Raw genomic sequence first — 18,845 nt, 5'->3', positions numbered from 1 at the left:
ATAATCAACAATTCATTTGTAGCTACAGCCCCAGAACTAAGGCGTTTAGCCACTCGTTCTATTAGAAAACTACAAAATACAATTATCCATGCAATTTCTGGAAAATAGAAGAGTTAAAAGATCAAAGCCTGTTACAAACGTGAATACTTGCTCTTGCACATCCAATAAAAGTCGAACCCCCACAATGGAGCCCTAAGGGTCTATTTATAATAGTAGGAAATTAGAGCCAAAGTCTATTACAATTAGGAATCCTTTTTTAACACTTTTAAGCTGGAAAATCGGGATCTTGTTGGCGTGTCACACCTAGCATCACGCCCAAACTTCACCTCTGAGGTTTCCACCCTGGCGCATCGAGCCTCTCAGAGCGCCTGAGAAAGGCCCCAGATTGTTGGGCCTTGGCGCGTCGCGCCTCTCAGAACTCCTGAGAGGCCTCTCTAAATGTTGGCCCTTGGCGCCTCGCGCCTAGCAGTGCGCCTGGCNCGAAAATAATGGACTAAACTAATGATGGATCCAAGGTAGCTTGAAAGAACTGGCTCACCCTCGAATCTGGTCTCGGTCAATGATCTCCTACCTGAGGTCTGTCAGTAGCCACCTAAAGATGTCATGTACTTAACAAAGAAAGAGCAAATGTAGTATCAGTACACGAAACCACAGTGTACTGGTATGATCACGCGACTACTCCAGTCAGATGATAAAATACATACCCCGGATAATGTAGGTCGAGAAATTGCAGGAATAACTTTTCTACCCCTTTTCTTTGGATTTCTTTCAACATTAGCTTTCGATGAAGAAGGTACATCCTTCTTTACTTTTGCCTCTCTGAACTTTGATTTGCCATTGTTATGGGGTTATGCAAGTTCTTAGATCTGTTTTCGGGCCATTTAGAATTATCAGAATCAAAGATTCAATTAGGGTTAGGTGTACCAATTAGGTAATACCAATACTAGACAAAGGAATATCCATATGTATCAGTAAAATCGATGAAAAAATATTTTTAGAAAAAAAATGAAGAATAATAAAGTGAAGAAGATGAAACTACATATTGATAGATTTGAAATTGATTGACTAGAGAGAGAAACATTTTGAAATTCAAATTAAGATGAAGGAGATAACTGATTTGATAATGGGAGTGAAAATAGGGAAAGATTGAAGGAGTTAAATTAGGAGGGGGGAAACGTGGGGTTTGGAATGGAGAGGAATAATGTATCCGGGCGGTTAGGGTTTGGATAAAAAATAGAAATTTTTGTAATATTTTTAAATGGTAGGAAAAAAATGGAGAATAGGATAAATAATGGTGTGTAAATAGGTAATTTTTTGTTTTTTAAAATGTATTAAAACGTTTCTTACTCACATACAAACACATGATTAATATATTTTAAAATTTGAATTAAAATTTTAAATTTGAAGTAGTTAGATTAGAAAATAAATTATATTTGAAAGATAATTATTTTTAATATTTTAAAATCAAATATTAAAGAATCTAAAGATCTATTATTTCTTCATTGCTGACATGTTTTTTTTTAAAATAAAAAATCATATTTTTTTTAAAAATTGTTTTTTTAAATATTGAAATTTCAAGAATAACTGTGGCACTGACACATATGTTGTTTTTTTCTCTCCTATTATACATAGATAGATGTTAAAAGTGATGGATAAGGATCTGAAAAATACCCAAACTTTGGCCGAAATTGCTGTTACGATACCAAACTTTAATGAGGACCTATTACCCCCAGACTATTTAATACCGTATTTTAAACATATATATTTGCCCACGTGGACATAAAAAATAATGCAAAATTATAAATAGTAATGTGTCCACGTGGGCACATATATACCTTTAAAATAACTATTAAATAGTTCATGGGGTAAAAAATACACTATTAAATAGTTCGGGGGATAATAGGTACTCCATAAAATTTGGTATCGTAACAACAATTTCGGCCAAAGTTGGGATATCTTTCAGACCCTTATCCCTAAAAGTGACGAGTAAAATTGAAAATCTATTTTAAAAATCAGTGATAGGTAAAAGTAAACATCCTATTATATATAGATACATGTTAAAAGTGACAAGTAAAACTGAAAATCTATTTTAAAAATAAGTAATAAGTACTCCCTCCGTCCCTATTTACTTGTCCATATTTCCTCTTTTAGATGTCCCTATTTACTTGTCCATTTTGACAAATCAAGAAAGGATAATTTTTTTTTCCTATTATACCCTCATTTAAACTTATTGAAAATTTAAACTTCCCCCAACATTGATTAGTTATCTTGAATAAATTTATTTTGGAATCATAATTAATAAGGGCAAAATTGTAACTTCACTATGCTAATCATTGTTGCCTTAATATGTGTGCCATTTTAAAAGTGGACAACTAAATAGGGACGGAGGGAGTAAAAGTAAATGGAGGGAGTATGTAATAGGGGCGGGCTAAGACAAAGTTAACCCCTCATTGAAGAAAATTTTTGAACTAGTTTTCTTCACCACAGAAACATTCAGACCTAGCTGTGCCAAAGTTTTACAACTTAGCATAGATACATTTTTGTGTTGTTACTTTATTTTCTGCTTAATTAATTCAATGAATTTGCCCTACATAGATGTTTTTACGATTCCGAATTTTTAAATCGTACCACAATTCAACTCAAAATCATTTATACTGAACCATATTTAAACTTGCTACTTAAATTTTGATTTTTTTTCATCAATTTAATTAAAGCCATAAAAAAGTTGACTTGTTGGGCTTAAAAAACCATTGGCTATGAAGAGGGCAGGAATTAAAAAACCTGTTGTATGATCCAGTACTCTTCATTCCAATGAAAAGGATAGGCTAAATCCATCTACAATACATCCCGTGAAACTTAGTGGTAAATTTTATTTAGATAATCGAATTATAGCTTGTTCTAGATTCTCAAAATCACAAAACAAAGTACTTCTTCTATTATCTTATTTTAGAAAAGGTTTTGTACGTGTTTACAGACATTCATTATGTTCTATCACATGTTCAAGTATTCAATTGGACATGCCACAATTTAAATATCAAAATGAAGCACTATTGATGTATTTGACCAAATAGATTCATAGAAAAAGAGAGTATATCATACATGTGCTGAATTTTATTGAAATGAAAACAGTACACGATGAGAATGTACAAAAGGGATTTTTCTAGTCATAAAATAACTAGATAAATCATGTCAGTCAAACAAACAAAACACATAATTATAAGGTAATGAACTAATTAAGAGAAACTAATGATTAAAAATAAAAAGATTCAAGTTAATACCCTTGCTTTATTTGCTGTGAAATGATTGTACGTCCCATTCTTTGCCCATGCAAAAAGCAATTTTCACACTTTCTTGACCAATCCACTTGGCTTCTCTTCTCTGGTAGGTGACAAACTAAAACCCCAATCAAAACACAAAAAAGGTAAAATTCAAAACTTGTCCCTTCATTTCCCTACACTTGCCATCTTAGTTGGGCGCACTCCTCCTTCAAAAATACATTATTTTTGACGAATCCAGCACACGCCTATTGAAATTTTTAAAGAATCTGAGCAACATAGCTTACTATTATTCCATGCCAAATATTGGGGTATGAAATGGTGCTAGGTTATTCTTTGCACTACTTTGGAATGAAAGAAGAGGAGGTGTCATCCAATTACCAAAACTAGAGCTATCAATAGTGGTAGTAGTAGTGGCAATATTGCTATTTAAAGCCATACTTATTTCACTACTAGAACCACCACTTTGTTGCTGTTGATCATGATTATAGTACCCTTGTTCATTGAACATGACATTACTATTGTTGACTTCATTGCTGAATAATGTAGTACCTTGTGCATTCATAGTTGTACCCTGAAATAACGAACCATTTTTGTTTTGATCGTTATTGTATCCAAGGCTTGACCAGAAATCGGATGCATCTTGCTTTATAGGCAATCCGAAACCTAAGTTGACCATACTCGTATTCTGTGATGGGAAATTAGGAGCAGAGGAAATATCGTTGGGTCGATTTTCGACATTTTTAGTACTTTCATCCGATGAGCTTTTGGATTTGTTACTCATTCCTCCAACGGGGAGATTGCTACTAGCAATACTTCTAACATCGTAACGACTAATGTCGAAATTTGTTACTGCATTTAGTCCTCTGAATTTGATTGCAGCGATATCATAAGCCTCTGCTGCTTCCTCTTGGGTGCCTGTATTTAATTAATTATCGCAATTTTACAATAAGGCTATCGATAAAACATTATCGCAAAATAATAATAATAATAACAAAATCAGTATGATCATGATGAAAGTAAATACTGACACCCCACCACGTTGAAGAGAAAATTTAAAAAAGATAATTCCACGTGCTTACCCATTTTGGTTCTGCATCATATTTTCATTAATTGTCCCATGATTCAAATGAGCACGTAATTCTTTGTGGTATGTTAAATTATTGCTTCAAATCAATTTTTAATTTACCATTTATATTTACTAAATTTATTATTTTTTATCAAATATATTTACCAGATCAATAAATGACTCAAGTAACAATGTTGGTTCGTCTTTTTAGTCATGAATGAAAAACACAAGTTACGTGAGAAGATTGTTCGTACTACACATTAAAGACTAGTACACCATAACTTATATTTAATATTTTTTTATTGAATTAGAGCTAATTGATCAATCAATAAATATTGTATATATTTTTAAGAACATTTTCATAACGATGTATTATGTAATTTTATAAACTTGTAATTATTTGATAAAAATATATAAAAAATTAAGATAATTTTAATATTTTATGAACTTATGGAATTTTTACACATATAACAAAAAAAAGTTCAAATTACATGTCCAAACAAAACATTAACTAATTTACATCATGATTTTACATCGCAGGGCTAAACAGACCCTAAAAATATTATTTTTTAAAATTTAAAGATTCTTCTATGATGTGAAGATAGGAAAGGGATTCAAAGTAAAAGCATATTTATTTTATTATTTATGAAAAATACCATCAACAAAAACCATGGGCAACAAGAATATAAAAACAAAAAAAATTTGATGTTGTGCCGCTTATAAGACCAAATAAAAAGAGCCACGTATCTCATTTATTGTCAAACCTTTAACCTAATTCAGAGAGATATTTTAGGGAATCCACCGCAAATGTTAACAAATAGCAGCAATGCAGTGAGTGTTGTTGAATAATTTTAGTTCCGACATTTTTCCATGTTCAATTCATTTAATTTAATTTGGTGGGGAAAAAAACAAAAATGGATATATATTATTAATAATGAATTAAAGAAGAAAAAAACTCACTAAAAGTTCCAAGATAGAGATCTTTGTTTCCAGCCACTCTACCGATTCTTGCTTGCCATCTACCATGTTGGTGGTGTCTAAAATAAAATAAAAAAATGTTATATTAGTTCCATAAGGTAGAGAATCGTCTTTTGTTAGACTTTAGGAAAGATTTTACTATCAATGTGAAAATTTTCTACGTAAATTCAAATTTAGTTAGGCTTTTACTCTCTCTGTCCAATAATAGTTGTCCATTATTGACTTGACATACCCCTTAAGAAATTATATAAATAATAGGTATGATATTACTATATTATGCTTTGACTTTATTAAATGTAATGCTTTGAAAAATATGTTAGATGATAAATAATAGAGTATTTAACAGCAAGAGTAAAATGAACACAAAAGGTAAATGTATCTCTTAATTTTTAAAATTAGACAACTATTGTTGGACAACTATTTATAGTATGGACAACTATTGTTGAACCAAGGAAGTAAAAACCAAAAATAAAATAAAAATACCAAAATAAGTAATGTATATTATAAAAATAATATTCCTGACCTTGTGACACCTCTATAGATAGAAGCTCCTCTTGAAAATCCACTACTTTTCCTATAATAACAAATAGTATATCATAAGATTTCGCATTATTTGGTCCAATATATATAATGAGACGATAAAAGCATTTATTTAGGTGAAAATATAACACCACCACAAAACTAAGAATTAGCGATGGCAAATTCTATGAAGATTTATTGCTAAATCTTATTTAGCAGACATATTATTAAAAAAGTAATATAATTAAGAGAAGATTTATTGCTAAATCTTATTTAGCAGACATATTATTAAAAAAGTAATATAATTAAGAGTTTTAACCTTCTAAGAGATGCAACAAATTCCTGTCTTGTCATGTTCTTCATTTCTTCAAGCTCCCTCTCATAGTTTGATACCTTTTAAACACACACCACTAGAATTTTATATCTCAATGTATAGATAAAATAAAAGAAAAAAATTAATAATTAATAATTCCCTCTTTTTTTTGTTCAATTTGTGTTTTAAATTAATTAGTACCGGAAAGTTAGTGGTAGTGGTCGGACCCCAATACTTGAGGGCAGCAAGATCATAAGCTCTAGCTGCTTTCTCTTCTTTATCATAACCACCTAATCATAAAAAGATGAGAACATACAAATCTTAATTTTATACTTCCGCGTGTTTCCGCGTGTTACCAATTTATGTAACACATTTCATTTTTTAGAATCAGAAAGTTTAAGTTTGATAAAAAATTTACGTATGAAATTTTCAGTTTTTTTGAATGAAATTTATATATTTGTAAACTATATAAAAAATAGTATAAGTGACAATAATTGACAATTCAAAATATTTAAAAAATATATGAAAAGTTTACGATAAAAAACAAATTTGTTTGAATCTCGAAATCTGAAATGTGATAAATTGAACCGAAGGGGTAAAAAGTTTTAGAAAATAAGAATCCAAAGAGAATCTAAAGGTTTGAACACGTACATATTCATTGCAAAAAGAATCTTGTACCAAGTAGATAGTAATTGTAAAAAAAAAGATTTTGGATAATCAATACTTACCTAAGTAAACTGAAATTCGGCAATGATGATTTAATTCGTCCAGGGCCACAATCATTTGATGGTACATTCACATAGAAACAAAACAAAATTAGCCCATATTCCTCATTATTATGCATTTCATATTATAGTATATCACATTTGTTATTAACATCCTATTCAAATTCTACACATTCAAGCTTACAACAATTCCTGGGAAAAATTATGTAAATCGAACTACGTACAGATCTCATAAAATAACGTAAATCAACAAAAACTAACTAGTGTTAATTACTTAGGCCCTTAAAGTTTATACGTGATAGACTCCTGGAATCATGACATATATTGCTTCCATATTGAAACCAAATAAAAATAATAACGAGGATAACTGAAAACACTATTGATTTACTTAAAAAAAAGTTTTAATTTGCAAGGAGAGAAACCCTAAAAGTAGATACCTTGTCTCCCTTTTCTACTTTGTCCTTGTCTTCTACAACTATTATCCCACAAATGAGCTTCATATCTTCCAGTCCATCTATGTCTAAAACACACACAAAAACAACAAAGGTATAGATAAAATAATAACATATGTTAATTCAAAAAAATAAAAATAAAAACGAATGATAATGTTCACCTAGTAACACCTCTGTAAATAGAAGTGCGTTGTCCAAATGATTCGAGTGGCTTCTTAGGTTGAGTGACAATTAGAGGCAACTTGTCTTTGTGATCATCAGTAAAGGTAGGTAGAAAAGTAGCTGCTATCCTCTTCAACTCTGACCCATATTCACAACTAGTTGTTGTATTACTCTCACAATAAGAAGATCCCAACAAATTCTCAAGCTTTGGTGCACCATTTTCATTTTGCCTCACATCCCAACCTATAAAATATGTATATCATCATTAATTAATTTTTTTATATGGAAAACTACATACATGCAAAGGCGGAGGCGAAACTAAGTGATGGTTCGTAGGTTCAGACAAACTCAATAAGCTTTTCTGTAGATTCTATATTTTTACTAAAAAATTATATATATATATATATATATCTTAATTTGTGAACCACAAACTCGTAATCCTAGCTCCACGCCTGTGTATACATGTAAAGAGAAAAGGAAGAAGAGAATAATACTATTAGGGTTGGAGTTGAAAGCTTGGAAGATGGAGAGTTGCGAAGAATTAGTAGTAGAAGGTGGCAAGTTGTTGGTATTGGAAAGTGAGAAGCCAAGCCACTTCTCACAAGAAGAAGAATTCATATCCATTATCGTTGGTGAACGTGAAATGCTTCTTCTTCTTTTTTCTTTGGGAAACGTACAAGTGCTAAAAACTTGGTGCTTCAAGATTTTTTTTTAGAGGGGAAATTAGAGGCTTAAATGTAAAATGTGAAAGAGTAAGACATTAATGTAGAGATATCTATGAGAGAGAGATAAGTATGCACGAGAATCGAGGCGTCTCGCTTGTGTTGTGGGGATAAAAATGGTTGAAACGTATTACTAATAATTTCTCTTCATACTTATTTAATTTGAAATTTGATGATGATCAGTATTACGTTTAGAGATGGCCAAACACATATACAATCCCTCTAACTTGTCCTTATTTTTCATTTTGGCACTTCAACTTAGCCTGGTTCCATTTTAACCCTTAAACTCCATTTTTTATGTATCATTTTAACACGAAATACTATTTTTATGATTTCTTTATTTTTATATATATTCTTCAATTGCAACTTTTTACTTTAAATCGACATGTATTGGTTAATTTTAGTTAAAAAAAATAAAAAATAACAAAAAATAATTTTTTTAAAAAAATAATTTCTTTTTAAGAGTTTTATGTATTTTTATGTGAAAAATAACCGACGAAATTGTGTTGGTTTTCTTTCTTAAAAATCACCGATAATCTAACAAATTAAAGTCAGTTGAGTTTTAACATTTTTAGTAGTGTTATTAGAAATGAACAAGAGTCTTTTTTACTCGTATTGAATATGAGTTTTTTTATTCGTATTGATTTATATTAAAAATAAAACGTGAGTATTTGCGTTAAATTTAGATAGCCTAGATGACAAGAGATAATAAATAAGTAGTGTTATTTAATTTAATTGAATGTTTAAGAAAGAAAATTGAAGAACTTTCGTCAATTTACTTTCATGCAAAAATACAAAGAAATCTCAAAAAATAATATTATTGTTTGAAAAATTTAATTGAATGTTTAATTTTTTTTACGAAAATTAACAGACGCACGTCTATTTTTTTAAAATAAAAAATTGCAATTGAAGAACATAAATAAATAAAAAATCATAAAAATTAGTTTTAGTTTACGAGTTAAAATGGAACAAGGCTAAGTTGGAGTGCGAAAATGAAAAATAATGGCAAGTTTGAGGGGTTGTGTATGTGTTTGGCCTTTAGAGATTATATATTGATTCACGTTTGAAAGATAAACTAAAACTATGAACAAGATTTACTACTACTACTACTAATTAATTAGAAGATTAATTGTAGATAACATTATTATTTTATTATCTAATACTTTCTACGTCCGTTCATTTTTACTTATTTATTAAATTAAAAATAAATATTCAACCATACTTGTACAGTGTAAAAAATTAAGAGATTATTTTACTCTTTATATCTATTTTATCCTTGCTACCTAATATATTTAATAAAACATTAAATTTAATATATTTAAAACATGAAGTTGAAACCCTAATTCATCCTCATGTCAACAATTACTTGAACTTCATTTCACTTAATATCTATCACGAAGGTAACTAATGACATTATAAAGTACTTCTGATCACTAAATAAAGTTGAATCTTCCAAAATAAAGTACTTTAAAAAATAATGATCTACTTTTCCTTTTCATCTGTTTAAAAAATGACTCCTCTAAATTTCGTTTTTGACAATATCTTAATTTCAATTTTCCACTTAGCAAACTTTAGTTTAGAATCATTAAAACTTTTTTAAAAAACATTTTTTCAAATTCCATAACAAATCAAAATAAATCCTAAAAAAAATAAAAATTGATGGGTTTACACTTTACAGTGCATGAATGTGTAAAGAAATAATGGAGATGAAAGCAAGTGGAAGGATATTATGAAATGACTAGCGGCCTTTCTTGTCTGTATCTTCAACAAAGAAAGAGAAACTTTATAAAAGGAAAAAAGAAAGAGTTATGTGACAAAAAGGAATTAAAAAAAAAAAGATAAAGGGAAAAGGAGTTAGAGTAATAATAATGGGTAATAATTAATGGGATAAAAGAGAATGTGTTGAAAAGATATTTGCATGTATGTGGAGAAGCGGAGGAGGAGGGGACACCACCACTCTAAGGACGATTAGTAAATCATTTCTTTTGTTAAACATATCACATTTTTAAAAATTAGTTAACTAGTCATAATTATTGAAAACATATACACTTTAAAATAATTAGTATTAAAAGTATTAAAATGTCAATATTTTAGCAAATAAAGTATATCCTAATATAATTCATTCATTCTTCAACTGGACAATGCTTCCAATAAACCTTAACCATTGGAATGACTCTCGAATGCAACCGTTGCACATCTCTGGCTAGAATAGCAACATACTCCTCTACGAAGGTTAAACGGTCATCCAACTCAACTAAATTTTCACAAAAGGCAAAACTACTTCAGGTAGCATATCATAAACACCACTTTAATTCTTTCAATTCTTGAAGCCCCGGAGTTGGTATCCTCTATTCTAGTTCAACAAACTTAGGTAGCTCTCCTTAGATTAACCTGAACTTTAACCCTTGCACGACTAGGGCTAGTCTTATTTGTTGTAGCCATATCCATGTGAATAGGCTTTCCAAAGGCAGCAACTAATGAAAATAATGATTTCTTCCCAGAAAAAAGTTGGCCAAAAGATGAGGGAAAGAAATCCATGTCATAGCGTAGGTAGTCTCTTCATTAACTTTGAACTTGGTGATGTCCCATCCTTATCAGTGATGAAGTATGAGTTTTTAGACCTCATATTTACAAAGTCTTCAATTAATTCAAATCTGATTAGAATGTGTCTGCTTCTCAACAAACCAATTTTGCACTCTCCTTTGATATTGCATTGTTTAGGTGAGTTGACCAATGCTCTCAATAAAAGAGAATTGGTTAATCGTTCAACCAATAAATGAAAGTAAACATTGAGTGATTCCACTACTTGGTCTGCCAAAAGCACCATTCCATTGGAGATATTTGCAGGACTAAAGATCTGCTTCCATGGACAATTCTTTACACCAAAACAGGAGTGGCAACATATCCATGACTCTTGACAAATAAAAGTAAAAATACTCTTAAAGGAGGTTTGTCCTTAAATCGACTTCAATTCAAAAAGCTAGACTGCAATGACAGAAATCAGTTCCTAAAACTTGATATATTTGATGAGGTCAAGCTAACTATCATCTTTCCTCTGATTCCCTGAGCATGTAAGCAAGCAAAGTTTTAAGCACTTGTCGACTTGAAGTGACATTCATCAATGGTAGAGTAAACCAGCCCTTCCGATTCAAGAGATTCTATTGCTTCCCTATCAAGATTATAAAAATGATTTAGGTTATAAAGTAGGAGGTTGTTACAATCCTGCATGCAATGAAAATGAGAAACAAAATTGTCCTTTATCTTTCTGTGTGATGGATAAAGAGATATACTTGATTTTCTCCAAAGGAACTCTAAGGTGTTGAGCAATTTCATTCCGGTGTATCCCTTTCTCCTGTGCACTGAACATGGAAATGCTGTCAGTTTTGCAATCTAGAGTTGGGGAACATGATCAACTCAAACAAAGATGAATGAAGCATCTTCAAAAGGTATCTTTTACCATATTACAGGATGGTATTAAGAAGCAGTTGACTGCAAAATTGCACAGCAGCAGACTACGTGCTCCACAAAAGGCAAAACTGGGGTGCTTGTGTTTTAACTCTCTAGGAAATGATATCGATCTTGATTTCCAAATAAATCATGGAAATCTTGCTCCTTTTACTAGTTTGATGTAAAATTTGCCATATTTTGATGTGTTGCTCTCTAAAGGGTATAACTATTGTGACTCCCTCCACTAACAAATACCACCTACTCCTACAAACAGAGGACATTGTTTTTATTTTAGATTTCCGTACCAAAACACAATTCCAGTCAACCTTATATATTAAATGCTTGAAATACGCATAACCAATTAAGCACTAAAATTATTCCAATGATGGTTTTTATCATATAACATTTTCCAGATAATAGTTTGGGGAAAACATTCTGCTTTTATTAAACATCCTGTCTTTTTTCAGTAAATATTTGGTTTAAAGAAGTGGCAGTAACGTCAAATAAAATGCCTTCAGCAGGTTAAGTCAGCAGTTTCCAGAAGTTCATATATAGAGGTCACACGCAGGTAGTAGTTTCAAAGCTGCTGACCTCTCAGAGCATTCTGTCTTCATTGCAGAATTAAGATAGATAAATCATGTTATTTTCACCGTCTACTCAGAGGATTTGGGCTGTGTGTGAATGTGAATGTGAATGTGTCTCTGTATGCATATGTATGTATGAGTGAATGAATGACAAGTGTAATTTTCTAGCTTCACAAGTTGATCACAGTAAAGAAGTTACCCAAACTCAGGTAAGCCCTATATTCTTGCGGCTACCAATTAGATACTGTTTAACCCTCAAAAATAAGTGTGACCCAAAGGTAATGTTACTCCCTTCTATTGTATGCTTTTGAAGAACAAAGCGAGAAAAACGACAAAATACATACAACTAAAATTACAAAGAATCAGGGATTTCAAGCGCTTTCATTTTAAGAGAATCTGAATTTAAGATGAACAGGGCATCATTCAAGTTGAGATGGAGAATAAACCAAACCCAAATATATCTTCAAGTTACATAGTCAAGTTAGTTTGAACTCTAGAAAACTAGACCGTCATTGGGAAAGCATCCCACTTGTCAACCAAAGAGATGCTATGAACAGCATGATCAGTGTTATGATTAACAGCATATTAAACAACTTACAGTGAGGACGGCTGTTCCAAATAATCTATAACAATCTTTTCTATGCCCTTGAGTCCATCAATGCTCAAATTTGCAGAGAACTGAAAGAAACAATGGATGAAGAAGATAATCAAACAAAATCATCAAGAGTGATGAATAGTAGAATGGCAATCTGAAATCATCATTTACTGTATGGTCAAAACTAACTTGATTGGAATTGTATCCACTTGAAGGGGCACTAACTGCTGCAGGCACATCAGTTTTGCTGGGAGTGGAGACAGAGAGACCACTCTGTATTCATATGGATAAAAGTCTAGAAGTTATTCTACAAGTCGGGTTATTGAGAATAAAAAAAAGATGTTGTATATAAAACTCATTGTTTTTAGAAGCTAGATTTATACCTGTGACTTCCTATTGCAGTGATGGACATAGATACATTCAAGGAAGTGGGTAGCAACCTCATTATAATCAGTTATAGGTCTGAACATCATCAAAGACCAAAATAGGTGTTAATTGATAATCTTATAAAAGAATCACTATATAAAACGACGACAAGTTCTTTCTGGCTGTGGTGCTAGGATAAATCATTGCTAAGGACTAAAAAAGACTAGATTTGGGGTAAATTTCATTCACTCATAATCATATTTTGGAGGAAAATAAAAGGTAAGTAAACCAACTTCTTTTCGCATTTGTAGCACATGCAGCATAAACAACNCCCCCCCCGACATAAAATCTTATGTAAGAAAGGTTTGGAGGTGCTATGCATATTTTTAAAACTCGGGGAGGCTAAGTGAAAACTGGGAAACCACAGGGGGAATAGAATCTCACCCTTTATCAACAAGTGATTCTAGGGTTCCATCTAATTAAAACTAAGGTCCATAATGGGTAGTTTAAAATTCCCAAATTACTAGTAAACAGCCAAACTAAAAAATTAGTTAACACTGATCTGTGGACATATAAAACATGTAGCGAGGTTCAACCACAAACCACCCAATGAAACTTTCAGCACCCAATATCACTAGACATCCTAAAAAAGATCAAGAAAGGGAAAAACAAAGAAATCCATACATAGGAATGAAAGTAAGATTGATGGATTTGGAAATTAATGTCTGAAAAACACACAATCTGGAAAGACACTCGGGGGACATTGTTAACAGTTAACACAAACAAAGAGTGCACAAGTCCAAAAAGAATTGCTTGTAAAAATAAACTAAGCTGTCCTGATTCAACTACAAATCATGTCCCCAGTGTCTAATAATAAATTGTTTGTCCTCTAGCATTCTATCATCTCTAGGCAAAAACAAAAAGTTGGGAATACAAACTTCATCAGTGTACAACAAAAAGAGGTGGCCTAATTGATAAATTATGAGTCCGTCTTAAATATTTAAGAAAACTACCTGGAAAACAGATATTTCATACTTGAAATGACAAATCATACCAAAGTTTGATAGCCATTATAAAGTTCAATTGACTAAACATCTACAGTGGAAATATCTATGATTCTCAGTAAACACACTTGATGAACTGCCCATTTGGCTATTCAAGTTGAAATCAAGTAGTTCTAATATCTCTAAAGGAAAAAGGGAAAGGTTGTTCCCCACCAAGAAAACACAAACAACTGAACAAAGAGATCATCCTTGCCATCAATACTAACAAGTGGAAGATGGTTAGCACAAGATTATGAATTAGCTTTTCCCCGACTCATTGGAGAAAAATCAAGGGTGTGAATGTTCTAGCGAAAAAGCGGTTTCATTCATTGAAGACATTCTGAGGTAATAATCTTGACCAACTCTTGAGAAGAAAACGTTATTATCCTTCAGAAAATAAAGGAAGAGCTGCAACAGAGTTGCAACAAAAAGTAAGAAAAATTTGACCATAGGCTAGTTAAGATCATACAAGTATAGAGCATTTATTAAAATAGAACAAAAAATAGAAGCATAACTTTACAAACCTGATAGCAAATACCACTAGTTGTGTTTTACCCTGAAAACCTTTCAAGTGTCCATGGACTCTGACATACATTCCATCCCTGCTTAAAAATGTGGATTTAGAAAGCTACAGAGCAAACATACCATTGGATTCAAAATGGTTGATAGAGACGTGACTTACGATATTTGCTCCACTTCCTTGGTATCCACAGCATCATTCACCCTGAAAAAGGGATAGAAAGACATAACTTTAGTGCATAGTGAGCTAGAGAGGTGCAAATTAGGCAAACAGGATTACTATACAAAGGAACTTTCATGCTTCTAAAGAAATAGTAGTTTAGGCGACAGCCTTAAAACAGTAAGAGATTAAACCTAGAGCCATCAAGGTAAATGATGCCAAGCTTCGAGTGGTGCATTGAGCTCCCTACTTTGGTTAAGTTTGGACAATGGTATTGTATTTCAATTAGAAAAAAATAACATAAATTTATCTTAATTTTCATGTACTTTTAAGAGGTTTTTTTTTCGAAGACACCTTCATTTGTATGTAGTGAAAGCAGTTAGTAGGGGTAAAACCGCCCAAACTAATTGATAGGAAAAAATGACTAGTAATACAGTACATCCCTGTATCACAATCTTAAATGCTTCAATTGTTTATGAACTACAAGAAATCTAAGTGTTCTTGCAGCAATAGATCCCCTTATGATGAACACTATGTGCCCCCCAACAGTATGTAGATCCCTACATGTTTTTTATCCATCTTCACATAAAGGTTATGAATATAATAATCAACTTGGAATATAAATATAAAGTGTTATATCAAGAAAAACAATAGGCAAGAAAATTTACCATCTAGTACATTCAATGCGACCAGTTCCATCATTAATCGTAAACGATACATCTGTCACTCTCTCAGATTTTTTATATGCCATCCCTACCAATCTCACCTAAACAAAGAATTGGGTTACCTCTAAATTCGAAGATAAACCCAAAAATATCTTCTTCTTTTTATAGTGGAAGGAATAAATTTACATATTTACACATCACAGAAAATAGCACCTTAGTACACAGAACTAGTGAAACACTAGCTTAACCAGTAATTAGATCCAGTGATAATTGGCAAATCAAAACCTAGACCCAGAAAAAACAAATGAAGTGAAAGTTTACACAATTGTAACACAAATCCAAATAAAATCTTGACCCACGAAAAATATTTAAAATTAAGAGAAAATTTTCACAGAATACCCAAATCACTTCAAAGGTACTGAATAACCAAAACAAAACACTGACCCTTAAAAATTCTAAACCAAAAAATCCTAAAACCTTTTCCCCTCCCCATTTTATATGACACTATCACTGTATGAACTATCAAACTGCTCTTTTCTTTGATTACAATTTTACACACTTGCTAAATTATTGCAATCACAAACAATTGAGATTTGAAACACTTGTATGTAAATTCTAACTTTAAAATGTGACATGGCTACTCCTCAGTGATTCCTTTGAAAACTAACGGAGTAATAATTATTAAAAAAATGACAAATTCTTGAGTTCATAGAGAAAAAAAAAAGGAACAACTCTTACATTGTTGACATCGACACCATCAATAACAAAGTTAGATTTCTCATCACTTGATTGAACTGCTTGACTTATCTGTTTCACTGTTAGCGGAAGCAGAGGTGGGTTTTCACGACTCTACAAAATCAACAAACAAAATGAATACCCAAGTACACAGAAGAGCAAAAAGTGATAGGGTTTTCACCTTAGCGGAAGTGCGTGAAGCATCCGCGGCTTGAGTGGACTGAGAAGGCATGAAACCTCCGCCGGAGAATGAATCCAATTGACTGCTACCGAACATTTTTTCGCTTCTTTCTTCTTTGATCACACAAAAAAAGGGATTATTCACTAAATTTGAGTGTTTAAACTGAAAGTTCACATTCTATATGAAACCCTATGAAATGTTCCCGCCATTTTTCATCTACTTTTCAGTTTTCCCGCCAATAAACCTAAGGTGCAAGCCTATTACTTTTGTTATACTTTGGACAATCACACCAAAAAAAAGTGTTTACTACTAGTCCTATTACTTTTGTTATACTTTCATTATATTTATTTTAATTTTGCAAATTTAAATTTTTTATTTTCTATTTTGGTAACCATATTGAAATTGTACTAATTTGGATTCACATCAAATTGGGTTTATTTGATTATAGTCTTTCTTATCAAGAATTTTTTCTTATTCAAGGTTCGAAACAAAAATCTATTAAGAAAGAAGTAGTCTCATCTATTTGTTGCACAATATTATTTGGTGGATAATCACCACTAGTCTGACTCGACACTAAGTTGTAACACCCCGTATTTTAAGTGTATTAGTTCTATTTATATGACGCTTATAAATTGCCGTGTGGTATAGTTATGGACTCGATTTCCTATGCGACTAGTGACAATAGAATAGGTTTAAAGTGAACTGCCCATAGATTTTGATGCGACCCGATTAAGTTGACGTCGATGGAAGTATTTAAACTTGAGATCATAAGGTGGTATTTGAGTCTAAAGTTTAAATTGACATAGTGTATATAAATTTTAAGTTAAATTAAAGGTATTAAGGTCTAGAAATAGAATAAGATATTGAGGTGTTTGATTGACTACACTAAGCTAGTAGGTGACAAGTAGGTGCATCACCTACTTTGACTTATTGACCAGCCCAAAGGACCAAGTAGGTGCATCACCTACTAAGACTTTTTTGACCATGTTATTGGGCCAAGTACACTACCACCTACTTGCATTAATCTGGCCCAAGTTGATTAGAAGAATAAAGGGAAAATGGGCAGTCAAGGCCCAATCTTTCCAATCCCACAAGAAATAATTTGAATGGGAAAGTAGGTGCATCACTTACTTAAATGTGTGACCTAAATTAAAGACACATGTTGGCTGCAAATGAAGTACAAGAAAGGTGGCAAAAGGCGCAATGTTCTTAAGTCCAAAAAGGCCCAAGTGAAAAGTCCAAGTAGGTGGGTCACCTACTTGACAAACTATGGCCTAAAATGAGTGAGAAAGTCAGCCAAAGCAGGTCCCTTTAAAAGGGATAGATATCAGCTTTTTCCAACCATTTTTACTTTGACAAAAAAAATTGATTTCTAGAGCTTTCTCTCTTCTCTCTCTTAGATTCATACAGCAGTCATTAAATACCATTAGGGTTCTTGGACATTAGGGAGTTCAAGCTATTGGAAGGTATAATCTAAGACAAGTTAAAGAGGACAACCTTTACCTTGAAGAATCCAAGTCTTAGCAAGTGGTAGTTCTGTCCAGCAAGGTAAGCTACTACAATTTTCTCCCTCTTGTGCTTGAGTAAATTTGGACACTTGGTATGTGTTAGTGAGTTGGAAATTGTTACTTTTACATGGTGTAATATTGGGGAGGATGTTCTGGTGATTAGTGCATGTTGGGACAGCCATGGAGGGGAGTCCTCTTTAAATTCAGTTATGAGCTTGTTTGAGCACTTTAAAAGTAATGTTAGCTCTTGAAGTGTTGGTGATCAGAAACCATGATTCATATTGCTTATGTTACATTATTATGTTTAAGGATTGTTTTATGTATGTTATGATAAGGGATATGACTGGATGTGCGGGAAAGTTATGGAAACGTTAAAGGACTTAATATTGCAGGGAGTTTTGGGGAGGACCTGATACGATGGTTGTACAATATATAGATGTGATTAAAGGGAAAGGGAAGGAAAGAAAACACTGGCTAGATAAATTGCATGGTTACTGCTTGGTTACTATTTGGGTGAGATCAAGTAGCTCAAATTGATTGATTAGCTACTAAAACTAGTCTTACAACTTATTTTATTGTAGATTAGTAATCTGAAGAGAATGAGCTTAAGTAATACGTATTGAATTTTATAGCAAGGTATGTAAGGCTATTCAATTTCCTATTTCTTCGGCATGAATCCAACACTTGCATTACAAAAAGTAAGCTTTCTAAGTTCCCTTGGTAGTGACTAATCCATAGTTGCAGTTCCTACTCCCTAGAGCAGTCTAGTAAGTACTCTAATATGAGTTTGTTACTAAATGTACGTGCTTACTTTACCAAGTATTAGC

The 18,845-nt window shown here is 32.1% G+C and overlaps 2 protein-coding genes across 2 annotated transcripts; both read right to left on the bottom strand.

Moving 5' to 3' along the window:
* Positions 1 to 3,528: 3,528 nt before the first annotated feature.
* Positions 3,529 to 8,273, bottom strand: LOC125877856 (AP2-like ethylene-responsive transcription factor AIL5). The gene is made up of 9 exons (XM_049559132.1): positions 7,988 to 8,273; positions 7,493 to 7,736; positions 7,317 to 7,399; positions 6,883 to 6,891; positions 6,356 to 6,444; positions 6,161 to 6,234; positions 5,846 to 5,896; positions 5,305 to 5,381; positions 3,529 to 4,193 (listed from the first exon to the last, which is right to left on the bottom strand). Exons 1-9 carry the CDS (start codon positions 8,115 to 8,117, stop codon positions 3,565 to 3,567), a joined length of 1,386 nt encoding a protein of 461 aa, XP_049415089.1. The 5' UTR covers positions 8,118 to 8,273; the 3' UTR covers positions 3,529 to 3,564.
* A 2,724-nt stretch (positions 8,274 to 10,997) lies between these two features.
* Positions 10,998 to 16,761, bottom strand: LOC125876278 (replication protein A 32 kDa subunit A). The gene is made up of 10 exons (XM_049557414.1): positions 16,511 to 16,761; positions 16,333 to 16,443; positions 15,598 to 15,695; positions 14,933 to 14,974; positions 14,775 to 14,852; positions 13,225 to 13,303; positions 13,031 to 13,114; positions 12,845 to 12,924; positions 11,506 to 11,574; positions 10,998 to 11,384 (listed from the first exon to the last, which is right to left on the bottom strand). The coding sequence occupies exons 1-10, from the start codon at positions 16,604 to 16,606 to the stop codon at positions 11,303 to 11,305; spliced, it is 819 nt and encodes a 272-aa protein (XP_049413371.1). The 5' UTR covers positions 16,607 to 16,761; the 3' UTR covers positions 10,998 to 11,302.
* Between the last annotated feature and the right edge of the window lie 2,084 nt (positions 16,762 to 18,845).

The sequence above is a fragment of the Solanum stenotomum genome, chromosome 9 (genome assembly GCF_019186545.1).
Source record: "Solanum stenotomum isolate F172 chromosome 9, ASM1918654v1, whole genome shotgun sequence".
In the NCBI taxonomy this organism is placed as follows: Eukaryota; Viridiplantae; Streptophyta; class Magnoliopsida; order Solanales; family Solanaceae; genus Solanum; species Solanum stenotomum.
The sequence above is the reverse complement of the archived record's forward strand: the minus strand, read 5'-3'. Positions and strand labels throughout refer to the sequence as shown.